Source organism: Amblyraja radiata, chromosome 1 (genome assembly GCF_010909765.2).
Source record: "Amblyraja radiata isolate CabotCenter1 chromosome 1, sAmbRad1.1.pri, whole genome shotgun sequence".
In the NCBI taxonomy this organism is placed as follows: domain Eukaryota; kingdom Metazoa; phylum Chordata; class Chondrichthyes; order Rajiformes; family Rajidae; genus Amblyraja; species Amblyraja radiata.
Window position 1 is genome coordinate 119,718,621 of NC_045956.1, and position 22,659 is coordinate 119,741,279.

At 40.6% G+C, this 22,659-nt stretch overlaps 1 protein-coding gene across 1 annotated transcript in view; it reads left to right on the forward strand.

Moving 5' to 3' along the window:
- The window catches only part of adamts6 (ADAM metallopeptidase with thrombospondin type 1 motif 6), a 258,203-nt gene that overhangs the window by 106,855 nt on the left and 128,689 nt on the right, over positions 1-22,659 (forward strand). Inside the window, exons 8-9 of the mRNA XM_033029876.1 lie at positions 19,370-19,413; positions 20,820-20,925. Of these exons, the coding sequence (XP_032885767.1) occupies positions 19,370-19,413; positions 20,820-20,925 (150 nt within the window). The remainder of the gene's footprint in view (positions 1-19,369; positions 19,414-20,819; positions 20,926-22,659) is intronic.

The following is a 22,659-nucleotide window of genomic DNA, read 5'->3' on the forward strand; positions in this document are numbered from 1 at the left end:
TTTTCCCTGCAACCCTCTTGAATAGTGGCACAACATTTGTTACCCTCCAGTCTTCTGGCACCTCTTCTCTTTTTAATGAAGACTCGTAAATTTCAACCAAGGCTCCCGCAATTTCCAATATAATTTCCCACAATGTCCTAGGATGTATTTGATCCGTCCCTGGAGATTTGACTACCTTCATACACGATAGAACCTTCAACACCTCTTTGACCGCAACACTGACTACTCTCAAGACTTCCATTGACTGTCCCAAGTTCCTCTGTCCTCCTGTCTTTCTCCTTGGTAAAAACAGAAGAGAAATACTCATTGAGGACTCGCCCATCTCCTGTGGCTCCACACAGAGGTGACCTCTTTGATTCCTGAGGGGTCTCGCCCTCTCTCTAGTTATCCTTTTACCCTGACGTATTGATAAAATCTCTTGTGATTGTCCCTAATACTATCTGCCAGAGCTATCTCCTGGCCCCTTTTTGCCCTTCTGATTTCCTTTTTAGTTTGCTCCTTAGTTCCTGAAATTCAGGACGGCACGGTGGCACAGCGGTAGAGTTGCTGCCATACTGCACTTGCAGCAACAGAGACCCGGGTTTGATCCCGACTACAGGTGCTGTCTGTACGGAGTTTGTACATTCTCCCCGCGACCGCGTGGGTTTTCTCTGAGATCTTCGGTTTCCTCCCACACTCCAAAGACATGCAGGTTTGTTGGTTAATTGGCTTGGTATAAGTGAAAATTGCCCCTAGTGTGTGTGTGGAATAGTGTTAATGTGGAGGGATCGCTGGTCAAAATGGACTCGGTGGGCCGAAGGGCGTGTTTCCACACTGTATCTCTAAACTAAACTAAACTAAATTAAACTAAATACTTCCAGAGATACACTTGATCCCAGCTACATATAACCTGTCCCATGCCTCCTTCTTATTCTTGAACAATGCCTCAATTTCCCTCATCGGCCAAGCTTCCTTACGTCTGTCTGCCTTGCCCTTCACTCTAACAGGGACATGCATATTCTGAGCTCTTGTCAGCACACATTTAATAACATCCAACTCTACCGCTTCTTTTCCCTTCCAAAAAAGCTGCTCCAATCAACTTGCGCTAGACCACTCATACCTTCACAATTGCTCTTGATAAACAACAAAACTGTCAAAGGGTATTACCATCTGCCAGAATGGTTGTATGATGAGTAAAAATCACAAAGATCTCTCATTTTTGTGATGAGTTTAAGTTAAAGTTTATTGAGTGAGGTTGGTTATCTATGGTGTTCCTATGCTAACCACTAATTCAACAGCTGGATTCATTTAAGCTGTACCATGTCATCTATACAAAAGCTTCTATCACAGTATGTGGAAAAGTGGAGTGAAGTGCTTAGTACCATATTGTTTGGCAGAATGACTGCCGGGTTACTAAAACTTAATCCAAATTCATGTTTTGAAAAATTAATTATTAAGTAAGATTTCATTATGATAGCTGCCATTTAAAATATTGTTTGTTTAAAATGTTTCTTTCTCAGTATATGAAGATTTAGAGATAAGGATTGGTGTAAATGATTGCAGAAATAAATACTATGAGCTGCCATTTCCCTGTTGCATTTTTTTGTTACTGGTGCAAAAGGGCAATTTTACTCTCCCTGAGCTTCCAGTCGTACCAGATGTTGTCAAGCTGGAAAGGGTGCAGAGAAGATTTATGTTTCCAGGACGCAAGAGCCTGAGCTATAGAGAGAGCACGCTAGGACATTATTCCTTGGAGTATAGGATAGAGGAAAATAAGATCACAAGAGGAATAGATATGGTAAACGCACTGAGTTTTTAACCCAAAGTAGGGGAATCAAGAACCTGAGAACATTGATTTAAGGTGAGGGGAGAAAGATTTGATACACAAAGGGTGCTAGGTATATGGAGCGAGCTGCCAAAGGAGGTAGTTGAGGCAGGTGATGTCACACATTTAAAAAAGATTTGGACAGATACCTGAATAGGATAAGTTGAGAAGGATATGGGCCGCAGGCAGGCGGGTGGGATTAGCGTATATGGGGCATGTTGGTCAGCATGGGTGAGTTGGACCGACAAAAGGTATGGGTCAAAGAGACATAAAGTGTATCATCCACACTGTATGACTAGTAGAATAATGTTGGAATGCAGGAATGATGCCATCAAAAGTGGCATACAGGATAAATTCCACTGGGTGTAAAGTTTATGTATACTTCTCTGGCTGTAGATTACTTTGGGTTATAAGAGATTACAAGAAGCGTTGTGTAATTTCCTTTGGCAATGTGGCTGCTTGCAACAATTATGCCCTCAAAGTCTTCCTCAGATACCCTAAAAATGCAAGGACCAATATTCCCTCTGGATAAGGATCTAGAGAGCTGTCAGTCTCCTGGTGTTGAAAGGTAGACACAATGTTGGAGTAACTCAATGGAACAGGCAGCATCTCTGGAGAGAAGGTTCTCCAGAGATGCTGCCTGTCCCGTTGAGTTACTTCAGCATTTTGTGTCTATCTTCGGTGTTAATCAACATCTGCAGTTCCTTTCTACGCACTCCTGGTGATTAAACACAACTTGGGCTTACAATCAGAATGTAGAAAGGTTGAATGGTAGAACATTAAAAAAACACATGCTACACCCCAGTATTTCTCCAGGAAGCTATTAACATTGGAAAGCTTACTTACAACTATATGTGAAGAACTCAAGTGGAAGGCGGACATGCTCTAAACAGTTTCATTGATTAACTATCATTTCTAACAGGTAGATTTTCCTTTTTCTCATTTGAGTTCATTGCTTTCAGATAGCTTTGGAGGTGTTTGTACCTTATGCATTGTGCCCAGCGTGTGCTTTCTCCAGAAAGGGTGGGGATTCACACTGAAGGATGCACTTATAAGAACTATTTTTCCTTGATTGCTTTCAATTTCATAACCATAAAGTGTCAATAAATTGTTGCCGAACAACTGCTGGAGTAGGTTTGGCTACTGCTTATAATTAAAGTTATGAAATATTTCTGTAATTGTTGACCAATGTGTTGACAAGTTATTGTCATAATGATTCAGCACGGAAACTGGCCTTTCAGCACATCTCATCCATTCCGACCAAGATGCCCTACCTACGTTAGTTCCATTTGCCTGTGTTTGGTACATATCCCTTGAAATCTTTCATATCAATCTTCCTGTCTAAATATCTTTTAAATGTTGTTATTGTATCTGCTTCAACTAGTTAATCTGGCAGCTCGTTCTATTTACCCAATACCTTTTGTGTGCAAAAATTTCCTATTCAATCATTGCATTCTCACCTTAACCATATAGAAACATAGAAAATATGTTCAGGAGGAGGCCATTCGGCCCTTCGAGCCAGCACCGCCATTCATTGTGATCATGGCTGATCGTCCCCATAACCCGTGCCTGCCTTCGCCCCATATCTCTTGATTCCACCAGCCCCTAGAGCTCTATCTAACTCTCTCTTAAATCCATCCAGTGATTTGGCCTCCAGTGCCCTCTGTGGCAGGGAATTCCACAAATTCACAACTCTCTGGGTGAAAATGTTTTTCTCACCTCTGTCCATTTGCCCAGCTAATCATGTTCACTGTCTGCAATCCAACCTATTTGAGTGTCATCTGCCTTGTGCATTCTCTTCCAAATCCTTGATATGGATGACAAACAGCAATGTGCCCAGAACCAATTCCTGAGGCACATCACTAGATGCAAGCCTCTAGTCTGAGAAACAACCCTTCACCACCACCACCACCACCCTCTGCTTCCTGCCATGAAGCCCTGGTACATGCCAGTCATCCTGCTCGTAACCTGCAATTCTTATTATTTTTCTTTGAAGGAAGATAAGCGACTAAGGGAAATTGTCAGTTTGATTTTATTTTGTAGTAAAATATCATTGAAATATTGTGATTACTTTTCAGCAATAGACTCAATGTTCAAGGAGTGATTTAGTAAATGCAGATACAAAACAAATCCTTTCAGACTTTGGCATTTTTGTTACATCTTTGCTATAGAAGCTTTTAACTAATACTCTTGACTGTATCAATTTCCAGTCTGAAGAATCAGTCAGAGAATCAAACATTGTTTAGAAAGATATTTTATATTCCAGGCATGAAGAAAATGTGAAAGGAATATGTTTATTTAACAATAGTTATGTATATTTTTGTGGGTTTTACCAGTTTGTAGTGATGGTCTGGCTTCAATGAAACTACTTCCATGGTTGTAAATAATACCTTTCAAAGCATAATTGGTTGATTCTTTTCACTTAGCTATGTGAGCAAGATTAAGTTGTATGCAACACAATTATCTCTAGCAACCCCTGAGCAATGGCATAGGAGATTTACTGATAAATTCAGTACTCAGTGCATTCATTATAAGGTGGGCGATGGTGAAGATCTGAAAAAACATCAGCAATGGGAATGAAAATTGAACAATGGATGCATAACTCTGTTTCTGACCAGCCCTCAATCTACTACTTAGCACATGGTTTGGAAACTCCAGTTCCAGTGGAATGTTGCTTGTGTAGATGTTGAACAGCGTTGGCAAACATAATGAGCCTCATTGCATGCTGTTGTGGAGGGATAAGGGTGAAATAACTTTATTTCCCAAATGAATATTTGCTGCCAATTGCTCAGCACCATCAGTTTCAGTTATGTTGTTTTAATGCTAGCAATGGCAATTGGAAGCTTCAGCGTAAGCTATTGCAAACATGTCATAGGCATAGCAGGTCTACAGAGGCCGCTTTGGACTTGGATTTCTTCTGAGTAGCTTCAAAATTCTCTGCAAGATTCAAAATTCTGTTGCAGCAAATCCTTTTAGGACATAATCCTGTTTGGCCCTGGAAAAAGTCTCAGTGAGGCAATTGATTCTCACTGTGGGTGCCTTCTATAAACTTACAGCATGTACATAGGAATGACATAAGGTATCGCTCTCGAGATGTCAGTAGAGTAGTCATATAATGATCTCTCATCTAATATTGGGGTAGATCCTAATTTCATCATTGTGGTTGAGGAATGGATATTAGTCAAGACACTAGGAATAACTCTTGTTTTCTCCAATATAATGAAACTATATTTTGGATGTAATGTATAAAATAAGTCAATAACCTATCTGAAAGATGGCACCTTGGAGAGAGCAGTATTCTATTTCCTGCCTGGAACTTTTCTTCTCTTTTCTGGAGTGGACTTGAGCTAAGAATGTTATGACTCAGAGGCAAATTTCGAGTCATTAAACCTACAGCGCAAATCTCATCCATGCCAATTATGCCTATGTGCGCTCATCCTATTTGCCTACATTAGGCTTGAATTGCTCTGCTCTTTTCCTATCCAAGTACAGGACCTGGCTACTAAATTCCTTTTCAATTCAAATGTTTATCTCATCTGCACTCTTTCTAATTGTTTGTGCATTTACTACCTTCTTCGACAGCTTGTTCAATATCAACGTCTATCCATGCTCATGCTCTAGACTCTCCTATTTTGAGAATTACACAGCCTATCTATGCCCTTTGTAATCTTATAACCATCTGTAAGGTCACCCCACAGCCTCCTACAATTTATTGAATATAAAACAGTGTTGCCTTCCCTATTTCAGCAATGTAACATGGAACAGTACAGCACAGAAATATGTCCTTCAGCCTACAATTTCCATCCCAAACCTCATGCCAAGTTTAAGTAATTTTCTCTGCCTGCATGTGACCCATATCCCTCCATTCCCTGCATTGGAGGAGGAGCCATCTTGGGGAGCAGCTGCTAACCAGCAGCCGTCCGTTTACTTCGCTTTTTAAAAAAAGTTTTTAGTAAGTCCTAGTAAGTCCTGTGTTTCGTCCGTTGGAGAAATTGACTTTTTAATGTGGGGGATAGGGGGCAATTTTACTTCTAGGTCCCTACCTGGTCGGTGAGGCAGCTTTTTCTCCGGGCTGCCCATCGACCCATCCTCGTGGCCTACCAGCGGGCTTGGAGCGCCGTTTCCTGGCGGGGACTGCCCAGCACCTCGGCCTCGGTGGCGGCGCAGCGCTGGGGTGCTCTCGCGGAGCGGAGCGGGTGATGCCTTGCCTGGGTCACTGCGCTGGATCGCCGCGCTGGAGCTCCGGTGAGCTGTGTCCGCCGTGTTCGACACCTCCGGGCTGCGGGTCTGCGGAGCGGAGCGGGCGGCGCCGATTTCAACATCGGGAGCCTGGGAGCTCCAGGCCGGCACGGCCTTGTCGGCTTCGGAAGCCGCGGTCTCCAGCTAGGAAGCGGCCGTTCCAGGTGGCCCAGCCGCTGAGAGGACTCTCCCAACGCCGGGGCAAGATCACCCGGTGAGAACGGCCAGGAACATCGGGCCTCCGTAGAGGCAATTGCAATGGCCTCAATAGGCCTGACTTTGGGTGAACTTGGGGTTGGGGACTGGACATTGTGCCTTCCCCCACAGTGGTATCCATTGTGGGGGGATGATTTTTTTTTTTGTCTGTTAGTAATCCTGTTAGTCTTTGTCCAAGATGGCTGTCGGAAGGGAGAGTGGACGCTGGCGCGCTTTAACTGCCGCTGCCCTTTTTTCACATTGTGTTTTTGATTTTTTGTTTTTGGACTGAATTCTGTTTTTAATTTGTGTTTCTGTGATGTCTTTATTATTTATTTTATTCTGATTATATGTTTTTTATTCCTGTTAATCTCTGTAAGGTGTCCTTGAGATTTCTGAAAGGCGCCCAAAAATAAAATGTATTATTATTATTTATTACCTCCACGTGCTTACCTAAAAGCCTATTAAATGCCACTATTGTCTCTGCCTCCTCCACCAACCCTGACAGCCTGTTCTAGGCACCCATTACTCTCTGAGTAAAATAAACTTGCTCCACACATCCACTTTAAACTTTACCTCTCTCACTTCAAAGCTATGCCCTCTAGCATTTGACAGTACCCCTGCTGGGAAAAGAAGTTTCTGATTGCCTAACTCTCACGATTTTACATACATCTATCAGGTCTCCCCTCAAATTCTGATGTTCCAGAGAAAGGAATCCAAATTTGTTCAACCGCTCCTCATAGGTAATACTCTCTTATCCAGGCAGTATTCTAGTTAAAAAAAAAGACAAAGTGCTGGAGTAACGGGTCAGGCAGCATCTCTGCAGAACATGGATAAGTGATGTTTTGGGTTTTTCTTCCTTTAGACTTTTTAATTCTGGTAAACCTCTTCTGCATCCTCACCAAAGCCTCCATATCCATCCTGTAATGGGACAACCAGAACTCCACACAATACTCCAAATGCGGCCTAATCAAAGTCCTATAAAACTGCAACATGACTTCCTGACTAGTACTCAAAGCTGTGACCCATGAAGGCAAGCATACCATGTGCCTTCTTTACCACTCAAGGAGTTATGGTCTTGGACCCCAAGACTATAACTCTGTACATCGTGCTGTAAATAGATTTATCATTAACAGTATTCTCTCTCCAAAGTGCAGCACTTCAAAATTGCATGGATTAAACTTTGTCTGCCATTTCTTCCGCCCATTTCAGTAGCTGATCTATATCCCTCTGTCTACCTTGGCAGCCTACTTCACTGTCCACCAATTTTGTTGTTGTCTGCATACTAATTTAACCGGGTGGCAGGGTGGCGCAGTGGTAGTGTTGCTGCCTTACAGTGCCAGAGACCCGGTTTCAAACCTGACTGCAAGTGCTGTCTGTACGGAGTTTGTACGTTCTCCCTGTGACCTGCATGGGTTTTCTTTGGGATCTCCGGTTTCCTCCCACACTCCAAAGAAGTACAGGTTTGTAGATTAATTGGCTTGGTATAATTGTAAATTGTCCCTAGTGTGTGTAGGATAGTGTAAGTGTCGCAGTCGGCACGGATTTGGTGGGTCGAAGGGCCTGTTTCCGCGCTGTATCTCTAAACTAAATTACCTATCTCCATTTTCGTCAATTTCGTATATACATATATTCTTCCCTTGATCCTCATTTATTCAGGCCAATCTTTGAGTTTACGTGTATAGGAAGGAACTGCAGATGCTGGTCCTTCTCTCCAGAGATGCTGCCTGTCCTGCTGAGTTACTCCAGCTCTTTGGGTCTTGTCTTTGCTTTTACACTACTTGGCCATAAATTATGGTGCACAACATGATTGGATTAATCCATGTTGAATATCATAAATTTGTATGCACTTTCTGGTAAGATTTTGCACAGTAAGCTACTATGAATACATTTATAATGGGAATGTTCAGATTAAGTTGATGAATTGTAATCACATTATTCTGCTTTTGAAAGTACTAGAGCTGCATAGAACTTGCATATGCTCCACTATTTCCATCTGTCATGCTTTACTATCACTAATATTAGACGTAGCCCTGACCAAATCCTCAAGGTTAATCTCCAAGATAGGTGGTGCTGTTGCCTGTTTGCTATCTCACATATTTTAATCTCCCCCCCCCCCCCCTCCCCCCCCCACCCCACCAAATGATTGCCACCTCTCTGCCCCAACAAACCTCAAGCATTGCAGCTGCTATGTTCCCCTCTGTGCCAGGAGTCTCCTCCCCCACACTTTGACATCTAACCTGACCTTAAGCTTTATGCGCCTGCCCCCTGTGGAGTTAAATGCTGCATTCTGGCCTTCAGTTCTTAAAGCAATTTCAACACTTTTAAATTTAAAAGTGCTGAAATCCTTTCAAGTTGTTTCTCACCGATGTGCAGAAACACAATTTGCCAGTTTTTTCAGCCACAAAGAGGTCGGCTTATACCAGCAGGAGAGAGGGCAATGGTGAGCGGGTTGGGGGTGGGAAGAATTGATTCAAAAGATGAGGAAATCTGTTTTATTAAGAGTTTTCGCCCTAGTCACCTTTGAATGAACTTTTTTAAGAAGACTTTTCAATACTGCCACACTTGTCATTAAATTGTTATTGCAGGGAGAGAGAGAGAGAGAGAGAGAGAGAGAGAGAGAGAGATGGAGAGACCTGACATCCAACTACTAACCTGCATTAAACCTCAGAAGTCCTGATGAGAAGTGGGCCAAAATAGAGAGGTGGGGGTGATATGCAGCTTGAGAGAGGAGAGAGAAAGCATTAATCTGGGGAATGCATAAATTAATGCTCAATTGCATTTTGTGGAAAGGGGAACAGAAGAAAATTTGTTCAATTGAGAAGAAAGTAAATCGGCACAGGACTTCGGTTGTTGATAGAGAAAAAGCTCCATCTGGTAGAAAGCTGTGTTAGTCTGGGGAGGAAACTGGTGGTAGAGTGTTATAGGAGTCCCATGAGGAAGTTAACCCTGGGATCCTTGATGCGGTTCAGGAGGAGGCGGGAGTGGAGTGGGAGGTGAAACCAGGAGAGCAATGTTGTTGAATTGAAGTTGGAATAGACAGTTGAGGACACACTGTATAACTCGGGTTATAATTGGCAATTGTGTTCTCTGGGCATCCACAGTAGCTGCACAATGTTGTACCCCAGCACTGATTGTTCTAAACAAATGTTTTATTTTGAACAGTAGTGCAAGTTGTTAATTCTGAGAAGGAAGTTGGTAAATACATGTAGATGCATCACCTCCATGAATTAATTAATATCTCACCATCTTTACTGTCAGAAATTCTTATAGTATGTATTAAATAGAAACAGAAAATGTTTGTTTTCTTTCAAATGTGCAGAATTAAGATTATCCCTAAAAGTAGGTACAGAGTAAACTATTGGTTGAACTACTCTGATCAATTGTTTAATAGTTACCTGCCTCACCTTGGGTAACCATGATAAATGCTGCAATGCCATCAAAACTTTATCAAGTACTAGATAAAAGTTTAAATAATGACGCTAACAGAGTGAACCGTCATTATTGCTAAAGTCCTTTGACCGTGAACTGTAAGCAAACCCTTTGCAAAGTGATCATTGTATGAATAAAATTATTGTAATCTTTTTCTGTGCCCTATTTTGAAATAATAACAGAATATGTTAAAAAATAACCTTACATGCACATTTTCAAAAGATATTGAGCTAAATTTAATGCTCTTAACTTAAATTATTTCTCCAACTTTTAAATTGAATGATGTTATTCTTGACACCTTATTTAGCACGGAAATATTTCAGGCCCTGAAATAACAATATAAAATGCTAGAAACATCTAGCTGATCAGGCAGTACCTATGGAAAGAGAAACAGAGGAATGGTTCTACTTCAAGACACTTCATCTTCAACATAAAATGTTAAAACTATCTCTCTTTCTGCAAATGGTGCTCAATTTGTCGAATCCAGCATTTAGTTTTTATTTTGAGTTTTGAGTATTCTTCATTTATTTTTGATTTTCCTCGGGTTGCTGATTATCATGCAAATTAAGGAAGGTCTCCACCTAATTAGGGAGCATTTCAAAACACTCTGAACTGATGCCAGGATGACTACTTGAATTGAGTCCTTGGTCTTTAAAAGTTTTGAACTTAGTATATCAGTGCACAGTTTGCTATTTCTCTGTGTTCTTCTGTAGAAAAGGATTCAAGGAATGAAAAGTGTTCCCCTCTTCTCATCTGCCCAGATAGCCCTAACCCATTCTCCAAATCCCCTGCTGTGTCTCCCAATTCCTTTCCTGGTCTTTCACCCCTCTATACTCCAGGTGTAATATTTTTCACTTCCCTTACCGTAACCTGCCCCTTCCATACACGATCCCACCCACTAGTTCAACATTTCACTCCCCATCTTACTTCTGGGTCGGGCTTGAAGAAGGGGATGGGTCCAAAACGTCACCTATTCCTTCTCTACAGAGATGCTGTCTGACCCACTGAATTACTCCAAAATTTTGTATCTATCTTATGTTACTAGTTAGCTTCCTTATTCAGGTTGATGGGAATAAAGATGTGAAAATGATGATGAACACATTGTTTAGTGTTCGTCTCTACATTAATTTAGCATGGGGTTTTAAATATATATATTTATTGTACAAATAAAATGACTATCTACTGCCTTTGCTTAATTTTTGATCCCCCAGTATTTTAGTTTCAGGAGTGCCTATTAAGTGTCTGCCAGTTATCACCACATTTTACATTCATTTAAATACAGTAAACCCTCTTTATAACGGATTTCAGTATTAGTGGACTGACCTTCACCGCCAGGCTGGACTGCCGACTCCAACCTAGGCCCACACCGCCTCCCAGCTGCTTCCAGGCTGAACCTACTGCCGCCACTGCTGGCCCACATAGCTTCATCGGCGTCTTCTAGGCTGCGCCTGAGACCACCACCGCTCCTTTCCCCGAACTCCAGCCGCCCTGCGGGCTGTGACTAATGACCCCTCCACGACCACCAGCAGGCTGGGGCAACAAACTCGCCTGGATTCCAGGCTCCATTCCAGACTGAGAGTCTGAAGAAAGGTCCCAACCTGAAATGTCACCTATTCTGGTTCTCCAAAGATGCTGCTTGACCCGCTAGGATACTCCTGCACTTTGTCCCTTTTCTGCATTAACCAGCATCTGCACGTCTTTGCTTCTACTGCAGCACTTATACAATGATAATCCCTAACTGGGTTCTAGCAGACATTCTGCAATAACGGACACCCCACCCCACCCCCATGGTCTATAATGAGCGTTTACTATAATTCAAAGATTGGTAGGAAATTCATTTTAGTGTGGGTAATCAATAGCACTATCAAAAAATAGCTGGACACCATAATCGGCAACATTGGGTAGATTAGTGTCATTGTTCCCATTCTCATCAGATCCCTGATGTTGCTCTTTAAGAACTCGTAATTAATGTGAATTTTAAAATATAATTGTATCTCAGACAGTTAAACACGTATAGCATAGTTACATTTTAGTTTGACATGAGGCAGAAGAATATTTCTATTAAATTCAGTGTTATGCTGAAATCCAATTAAGTATCTTTCAAAAAAGTGAATGCTGGAAACAATCAGTGGGTCAGGCAGTATCTGTGGAGGCAACAGGTGGGAGTGAATGTTTTGGGTCGAGAACATGCATCCAGGCTGAGTAAGAAGAGAACATACTGCCAATATAGAGCTCATAGAGATTATTTTATTAATTACATCTCAAAGTAAGTATAATCTGGTGAGTATAGGAGCAAAGTGGTCCTTCTGCAGTTGTACAGAGCCCTAGTGAGACCACACCTGGAGCATTGTGTGCAGTTTTGGTCCCTTAATTTGAGGAAGGACATTATTGCTATAGAGGGAGTGCAGCGTAGGTTTACAAGGTTAATTCCCGGGAGGGCGGGACTGTCATATGCTGAGAGAATGGAGCGGCTGGGCTTGTATACTCTGGAGTTTAGAAGGATTAGAGGGGATCTTATTGAAACATATAAGATTGTTAAGGGTTTGGACACGCTAGAGGCAGGAAACATGTTCCCAATGTTGGGGGAGTCCAGAACCAGGGGCCAGTGTTTAAGAATAAGGGGTAAGCCATTTAGAACGGAGATGAGGAAACACTTTTTCACACAGAGAGTTGTGAGTCTGTGGAATTCTCTGCCTCAAGTATTCTCTAGATACTTTCAAGAGCGAGCTAGATAGGGCTCTTAAACATATCGGAGTCAGGGGATATGGGGAGAAGGTAGGAATGGGGTACTGTTTGTGGATGATCAGCCATGATCACATTGAATGGAGGTGCTGGCTCGAAGGGCTGACTGGCCTATTCCTGCACCTATTGTCTATTGTCTAAGATATAGTTAAGTTCTTGAGTCAGAGTGCCAATCACAACCAGCCTGTATCTCAGGCCTGATTAATTATCACCGTCTGGAATTCTGTTATACCATTCCACCACCATTATACAAAACTGGTTATCTCGAGTCTGTTGTAGGAATGTAATCAGCCTCTTTTTTTGATGCTTTCCTGTTTGTTCCCCAATTCACTGCATTTTCTATTATGCTCTAATGTTCGGCACGGACTAGAAGGGCCGTGATGGCCTGTTTCCGTGCTGTAATTGTTATATGGTTATATGATAGAAAAGATTGGCACTGTGATTTGAGAGTTGGTACTTAGATGCATGATTTAATTTAAATCTTCAAATTGCATGTCTCATTTGGACAACCAGATATAGTAACTAACATGAAAAGGCTTACAGTTAATTATTCTGATTGTTGAATGATCTTCTATTGTCTGCTGTCGTTACTTAATCAATCCCAAGAGACAGAGTTTTCAAAGGAATATGTAAAATGTCAGAAAATACACCTATTCAATTAAGACATTGATTCCATCTCCTGTCTTTTTGCAAATTGCAGTATAGAGAACACACAAATTTGGATTATCTAGAGTTTTAGGTGTCTTTAGCGTGCACTATTTTTTCTCAAAATTTCAAGAATCCATAGAAACATAGAAAATAGGTGCAGGAGGAGGCCATTCAGCCCTTCAAGCCTGATCATCCACACGCAGTAACCCGTGCCTGCCTTCTCCCCATGCCCCTTGATTCTCATAGCCGCAAGAGCTCTAACTCTCTTTTAAATGCATTCAGTAAATTGGCCTCTACTGCCTTCTGTGGCAGAGAATTCCACAAATTCACAACTCTCTGGGTGAAAAAGATTTTCTCATCTCAGTTTCAAATGGCCTCCCCTTAATTCTTAGACTGTGGCCCCTAATTCTGGACTCCCCCAACATTGGGAACATTTTTCATGCATTTAGCTTGTCCAGTCCTTTTATAATTTTATATGTTTCTATAGATTTCCTCTCATCCTTCTAAATTCCAGTGAATACAAGCCCAGCCTTTCCAATCTTTCCTCATATGACAGTCCCGCCATCCCAGAGATTAACCTCGTGAACCTACGTTGCACTACCTCAATAGCAAGGATGTCCTTCCTCAAATTAGGAGACCAAAACTGCACAATATAATCCTGATGTGGTCTCACCAGGGCCCTGTACAACTGCAGAAGGACCTATTTACTCCTATACTCAAATCATCTCGTAATGAAGGCCAACATGCCATTAGCTTTCTTCACTGCCTGCTGTACCTGCATGTTTACTTTCAGTGGCTGGTGTCCAAGGACACCCAGGTCTCATTGCGCTTCCCTTTTTCCTAATCTGGCACCATTGAGATAATAATCTGCCTCCTTGTTCTTGCCGCCAAAGTGGATAACCTCACATTTATCTACATTATACTACATCAGTCATGCATCTGCCCACTCACTCAGCCTGTCCAACTCACCCTACAACCTCCTAGCATGTTCTTTGCAGTACACACTGCCACCCAGCTGTGTCATCTGCAAATTTGCTAGTGTTACTTTTAATCCCATCATCTAAATCATTCATGTAAATAGTTGCGGCCCCAGCACTGAGCCTTGTGACACTCCACTTGCCGCTGCCTACCATTCTGACAGGGACCCGTTTATTCCTACTCTTTGTTTTCTGTCTGCCAACCAATTCTCTATCCATGTCAATACCCTACCCCCAATACCATGTGCTCAAATGTTGCCCACTAATCTCCTGTGTGGGACCTCATCAAAGGCTTTCTGTAATCCAGATACACTACATCCACTGGGTCTCCTTCATCAATTTTACTTGTCACATGCTCAAAAAATTCCAGAAGATTAGTCAAACAGGATTTCCCCTTCATAAATCCATGCTGACTTGGACCAATCCTTTTACTGCTATCCAAATGCGGCGTTATTACTTATTTAATAATTGACCTCACCACCGATGTCAGGCTAACTGGTCTATAATTCCCCGTTTACTCTCTAGCTCCTTTCTTGAATAGTAGGATAACATTAGCTACCCTCCAATCCAGAGGAACTGATCCTGAATCCATAGAACATTGGAAAGTGATCACCAATGCGTCCACGATTTCTAGAGCCACCTCCTTGAGTATCCTTAGATGCAGACCATCGGGCCCTGGGGATTTATCAGCCTTCAGTCCCATCAGTCTAACCAATACTATTTCTCACCTAATGCAAATTTCTTTCAGTATCTCTGTATCCCTAGTTCCTCTGTCCTTTAGCACATCTGGAAGATTGTTTGTGTCTTCCTTAGTGAAGACAGAACCAAAGTACCTGTTCAATTCTTCTGCCATTTCCTTGTTCCCCATAATAATTTCACCTGTTTCTGCCTTCAAGGGACCCACATTGGTCTTTACTAATCATTTTCTCATAACATACCTCAAGAAGCTTTTACATGGAAAATATTCATTTGATTCATAAACAAGTGAAAATAGATAGTCACTGTCTCACTTGGATATATTTTTATATTCTGCAAAACAATTTACATTTTCTATTCCATGTTTTGAATTACTTTATAGAAATGGGTCCTGACATTTATGACAGAGTCTTTTATAAAACAGTCTGATGAGGAGCCTCAACCTGAACGTCACCTATTCTTGTTGTCCAGAGATGTTGCCTTACCTGCAGAGTTATCCCAGCACTTTGTGTGCTTTTGATTTTATAAAACTTCAAGCTCTCTTATTGATTACTTGTACCTATAGATGATTTTGACATTGGCCTTGGGAAAGATGCTTGTTCTTTCCAGAGAAGGATCAACTATCATCAATAGCTTAAACCTATTCTGGCAGACAAATTGATTTTATGTCAAGGGTCCACACTAAAATATCATTGAGATTCCATCTTGCTCAAGAATACTTGCCCATCTTTGGGAAATCAGGGGGTACATCCATTCAGTCAGCACCAAGTAGGTCTTTAACAAAAGATTCTGTACAACAAAACCATTGTCTTTTTCTTGTGGGACTTGCATTCTTTTTAACTGAAGCTTACCAGATTGAGTGAAAGAGTACGTGCCATTGTAATTACATCCCATGAAGAAAATCTTCAATAAGAATTGTTATTTTTCTTCTATTGCTATATCATTCCAAAAAGTTAGCTTTCAAAATAATGATAGTCATTGAGCGATTTTATCAAGCTTTAGAAAGATGTTAAAAGGCATATTGCATGAAATGCACAAGGCATATGATGAGGAGGTGTATGTGCAATTGTGAAAAAAAACACACTTTGATGGAAATACTTAGCTATTTCAGTTTCATTATTTTCTGGTCTCCTTTCTTCTATTTTCTGTCTCAAATTCAGATAAATTTGCAAATGCCGTGCTGATGCATCCAGATATATATTTTGAATTGTATTTTTTTTAAATATTACAGAATAGCCCCATTTGATAATTTTATGGAGTAATTATTTACACATAAAGTGCTGTAGTGATGAATTTCTATTCTGGAAAACATGTTCTTTGATTGCTCTTAATTGAACTGTATTTTAAGCAACATCCTATCCAATGCTTAACAATATTAACTATAGGAAAACTCAATGAAAATTTTCTATAGAGAAAAACTCCATGACAATATCAAGCAGATTCAATGAAAATTCTTCATTTATTTAAGCAAGAAAACAGACTTTATTAAGTATCAGTTAATATATTTCTCACCTTTCCCTCCATCCTTACCTATGTCTGAAATATTCCAGTACCTCTGCATAGTTATTTAACAACAGTTGAACATGGCAGCAACCATCCACAAGCTGGGCAGGGTCAATGGAGAGAACAGACATTTTAACATTTCAGTTGTATTTCTCACAACAGTTGAAAGATCCTCATCTGTAAAATTAATTTATTTGTTCTCCACAGAAAATGTTTCCCGACTTCCTGCACATGTGCGTGTGTACTGAAGTGTGAAACTATTACCTCTCTTAAGCCTTGTCAGTTTATCAACTTGCCCTGTTGAAATTTCTCGCACATGATTGCCTTAAGTTAAGAAAAAAAATAGCAGTCACTGGAAATCTGAACTATAAATGGAAGGAACTGGAAACAGTTAGCAAGTCAGGCAGTATTTGTGGAGAGAGACACAACATTAATATTTCAATCACTGATGAAGCTAATTCCAGAATCTTTTTTGATGGAAATACTCAGCTATTTCAGTTTAATTATTTTCGGGTATCCTTTCTTCTAAAGATCTTTTCTGTCTCAAATTCAGATAAATTTGCAAATGCTGTGCTGATGGATCCAGATATATATTTTGAATTGTATCTTTCCAATTTAATTCACTTTCCTGTTTGCAAGTATGCAAACAACGGCTTACTTAAAGGAATCTGGCTCCTTTGTACAATTGCCATCTGTCCAGTATATGCTCTCATATCCTTGCGATCTAAAATGCACCCCTGTATATAATTCTTGAAGCTAGTCAGGTATAAGACACAGGGAGTGATCCCTTATTGTTCTGCTCTTTTATTTAATTCTTCACCTTTCAAACCTGATCTATCTTATGTCACAGAATTTCACATGAGTGATCATCTCTGCCCTCCTCCCCTCCCCTCCCCGCCTCCCCCCCCCCCCCCCCCCCCCCCCCCCCCCCCTCGCCAAAGTCAGGAAGTTCATCCTGTCCTAAATTTCCATCAGTAAAACCAAGCAGGAAACATGCTGTCTAGAATTCATGCTTGGAATTGCAGGGGGCCATTTGCTCCTTCTGGCAATGTAGTCATCTGGTGCCTTTGCCCTTGAATGTTATGACTGCCTCCATCTAGTTTCCTTTGGTTTTAGTTTATTGTCACGTGTACCAAGGTTTGTTGAAATGCTTTTATTGCATGCTAACCAGTCAGTGGAAAGACAATACATGATTAAACCAGTCAACGGAAATTTCAACCACCTCCAACCACTAGCCACATTTTTCCGTCTCCACCACTTTCCGCCTTCCGCAGAGACCGTTCCCTCCGCAACTCCCTGGTTAACTTATCCTTTCCCACCCAAACCACCGCCTCCCCAGGAACCTTCCCCTGAAACCACAGATGATGCAACACCTGTCACTACACCTCCTCCCTCGACTGTCCAGGGACCCCGACAGTCCTTTCAGGTTCGGCAGAGGTTCACTTGCACTTCCTCCAATCTCATCTATTGTAGCCATTGTTCAAGATGTGGACTCTTAGCGAGACCAAACGCAGACTGGGCAATCGTTTCACGGAACACCTTTGCTCAGCCCGCGTGAACCAACCTGAGCTCCCGGTTGCTGGATACTTTAATTCTCCTTCCCATTCCTACACAGACCTTTCTGTCCTAGGTCTCCTCCATTGTCAGAGTGATGCTAAATGCAAATTGGAGGAACAGCATCTCATATTCCGCTTGGGCAGGTTAGAGCCCAGTGGTATGAATATTGATTTCTCTCACTTCGGGTAGCCCTGGCATTTCGTCTTTCTCTATCCCTCCCCCACCCAAGTCTCATTAGCTTCTCATTTTCACCCGACAAACAGCTTATCATCGTTACTTTTTTGCATTTCTATCATTCATAGTTCTTTATCTCTCCACATCACAGTCTATATCTTTCGTTTCCCTTATCCCTAACCAGTCTGAAGAAGGGTCTCGACCCGAAACATTGCCCACTCCTTCTCTCCAGAGATGCTGCCTGTCCCGCTGAGTTACTCCAGCTTTTTGTGTCTATCAACGGAAAGACAATACGCGATTAGGTAACTAACTATTTGTTTAAGAAGGAACTGCAGATGCTGGAAATTCGAAGGTAGACAGTCTGAAGAAGGGTTTCGGCCCGAAACGTTGCCTATTTCCTTCGCTCCATGGATGCTGCTGCACCCGCTAAGTTTCTCCAGCACTTTTGTCTACCTAGACAACTAACTATCACTCCTTCCCTCACGTAGGCACATGATCCCAAGTGCCATGGTACTGGTGATTTCCCTGACGCACCTGAAAGATTAATCTTTCTTCGTGAAGCTTGCAAGTTACACTGTATACTGACTGATATGACATTTTTGAGCAGGATCTTGATAAGCCTAAGAGTAGCCACGAAATGCACCACATGTTCTAACTCTCACTGTATTAATCTTTTCAAATTACAAATAGTCTTGTTTATAAATTAAATAATGCTTTGTGATTATCGTGAGTGTACAGATTATGTTACCACTCCTAGGAAAGGACTGATAACTTTAGGTGTTACTTTTATGGGATACATAAAGAGAGCAATAAAGTCAACAACCAAACATCAAGCATTATTGACACTCAGTATGTTAAAGGGATGACATATGTTACATTTACAGCACTATACACAAGGAATTATATTTTCGATTTGAAGAGATTTTTGCTGACATGGAATGAATAAAACCAGATTAGGGAAGTATTCTATCATTTTAATAAATGTGATATTCTTTTACTCAGCCATTTAAACTACTTTTAGGAAATATGAATTAATTTGACCATCTTGGAAGCTCATCATCCATCTTATTATTTAAGAAAACCAGATCCAACCATTTACTCTGGCTGTGTCTCCGGACATGCTGCATCTCTTCACCTCTTTTCACAGAGGGTTATAACTAAAAAGATCACGTTTAGCTTTTTTTAAACTGGCAGATATCCCGTTGGCCTGAAGCCAGATCCTGTAAGCGTGCTGTTGACATTATTTACACTGCAGTGCTGAAAACACCAATGCTAGCTGGCAACATATAATTTCACCGATCATCATCTGCTAATGTTAACTATGCTACATTAATGGAATAACTATACAAAACAAAATAATATTTTATATGCTACTGAATTCTTCACAATTTCTTCCCTGTAGGTATGACATCTGCACGTATAAAAATAAACCTTGTGGAACCCTGGGTAAGATTTTACTGCTGAAACTAATGAATGTTTGGAAATTGTTTCCCATTAGTCTTATTGATCTATTGAATTTCTTTTAATTTTGATGCCAGTTTTTTTGTTAAACTGCAAAGATAAAACAATTTATTTAGGAGTATTTTATGTGATCTTTTAGGTTTGCAAAGCACTTAAAGTAGATGAGGTATCGTTTTCCTTCGTTACAATAGATTTCTGTAACAGAAAGTACAACCTGTTATGTTTTTTTCAAGTTGGTGCATTGTGCTAATATAAACACAATAACCTTGTACCATACACTCTTTTCAAATATATGTGTTCATGGTAATAACTGTTGTATCCTCCCATCCTTGACATATCATGTTCAAAAGACTATCATAATTGAGTGACATCTTAATGATACCTATTATCGAGCAAGCTGACACATTATGTGATGCAAACATGTAAACTGAAGCACACCAACTTAGTGGGGTGGGGTGGGGTGGGGGGGAATCACATTATAGGCACAAACTACTTGATTTCCATTGATATAATTGAAAATAATTTTTACTCGCCAGGCGAGAATATCATTAAATTACTACTTGTTGCAATGTCGGTTCTTGACTACTGCAGTTTGTTACAGCGCAAACTAATTGCATGTCATTTGAAAATAATTACAACACATAAGACGTTATTTTTACCAATGGTATAAATTATCCACATGTAATCAAAAACTGTTGACTATTTCTTTCTACTTCTGTACTTGGTCAACATTTTTAAAAATTCCTCCTTCCAAGATACTTAAATGCCATATTGCAAGTTATATGTGGTTTAAAATATATGAATCTCTTTTGGTCAGGACTTAGATATTTTCATGTCTCTAATTCATTAGTTAAAATATGAGCCAGAAATTCTTCTGAACTGCAATTCTGAATTACATATGAGCCATTTTCCTCTATGTATAAAACAGAAATTCAGATGTGTTAAGATAACACTTACCTATTCAACAGTTCGTTGCAATATAAACAAATTACTAATCCAAAAAAAAAACTTGCTATACAAAAACTACATTTAACTTTTTGCTAGGTAAGAATAGAAAAATAATAGAAATGTTGATTTTAGTTCCCTCTTCAGGCTCAAATTTCAGGTGGTCCCATGTTACCAGAAGTAAATTTATAAATCTAACCCCTAGTCTAGACATTTTCCAGCGCTGGCTGCAGCTCAGAAAAAATTAATGTCTGGCCTGTAAAGTGCAATTCCCTCCAGTAAATTTGCAAATGACTATAAACTTAACCTTGTGCCAATTATTCCTTCCGTGTATGTAGGTTATATAGATGTGTATTAAAAAAAAAAGAACCTAAACCACTATAACAAGAGTATTTAAGACTGAAACACCTTGGCTTGACCCTTTGTGTCTCCCTCTGTTTATTTAGGCTTGGCCTCAGTGGCTGGAATGTGTGAGCCTGAGCGGAGCTGCAGCATCAATGAAGATATTGGCTTAGGTTCAGCATTCACAATTGCACATGAGATTGGTCACAAGTGAGTGAATTAAAAGTAATCCCTATTCCCAATTTTAAAATGAATTCTTTGTATAACTCTGCCAAGTTCACAGAAATGCAGCTTTTAGTAACTTGAAGTGATATTAGTTTATGAATCCTAACTACAAATGTCAAAGAAATGATATTTCCCCCTTTTGTGCCTCTTTTCTGCAGTACAGTAGCTGCAAATATTGCGAGCTGTCTGAAATGTTTTTATAATGTTAATGCTTCATTTAGTTTTGCCACAACCCACTCATTACTTTCCTCATCCCTTTTCCATTTGGCTTTGCCCGCAAAGTGCACTATTAAAGTTGACTGTTGCAATCGCCGCACCTGATCAGTAAGAATTGCACTGGCATGAATCATTCAATAAAATTGATTCATGTGGAACAGTAATAAGTCTTCACCATTTACTTTCCCACCACTGATGATTAAATTTGCAGAACATATTCCGTTAACCAAAAGGACCCGTTCTGTACTGTGCTATGTTTTGATTCAATCAAACTTGAAATTCCTTAGTTAGAGGAACAGCAACAGGAATGCAAGTCTTACTCTGCTGCAACACTACCTTGTTACATTGCCAACTTCATCATCCAAATGATTTCACGTGTGTACACAAAATAAAAAAGGTGGCTAGCTCTGCACCTTTTATTGGAACCATTATTAAATTTGGATGACAAATGAAATTGATGGATGACAAATAATATTGAAGGTTTGATCAGGGAAGAAAGAATGTACAAGGCAGATATAGGCAACTGGGATCAAGGGACTTTCTTGAGAAATATAGAGTTATAATAAATTCAAAATAGGGCTTTGAAATATCTTTGGGAAGTAAGTTTAAGGAGAATTCCAAGACCTGCTCTTAGTGTATCTGCGACAGGGAAAACAAAATAACAGTGGAAAGATTGAGACTCATTTAGGATCTAAGGAGTAATCCATGTGTGAAGACAGGGGATGTGGGTGAGGTCCTAAGTGAATACCTCTCATCTGTATTCACCAAACAGAAGGATGTAGAAGAATTCAGAGAGGCGTTCATGGATAATGTGCTGCAGGTCAACAAAAACAAGGAGGCGTTAGATGTCATGGGAGTCATAAGGGATGATAAATCTCCAGGCTCGGATATCGTAGGTTGCTTTGGGGAAAAGAGGGAGGCCACAGCTGTGGCCCTGACTGAAAATTCTGTATTTATATTAACCGTAGGTGCCAGTAGACTGTTCCTTTATTTTAGAAGAGCAGCAAAGATAAGTCGGGCAACTACAGGCAGTGAGCCTGACGTAACTTGTAGGGAAGATAGACAAAAAACGCTGGAGTAACTCAGTGGGACAGGCAACATCTCTGGAGAGAAGGAATGGGTGACGTTTTGGGTCGAGACCCTTCTTCTGACTTGTAGGGAAATTGTTGGAGAAAATCTTAAGGATAAAACAAATGTACACTTGGAAAGGCAGGTCAGATGAGAAATAGTCAACATGGCTATGTGGGGAGGAGGGGAAATCCTGCCTCAGTTATAGTCATACAGCATGGAAACAGCCTTCCACCCAACTTGCCCACGTCAGTCGACATGCACCATCTACACTAGTCCCATCTGCCTCTGTTTGCCCTTATCCTTCTAAACCTACTGTATTCTGTCCAATTACCTGTCTAAATGTTTTTTAAACTTTGTGATACTAACTGTCTCAAATACCTCCTCTGGCAGCTCGTTCCATATATCTTCCACGTTTTGTGTACAAAATAATGT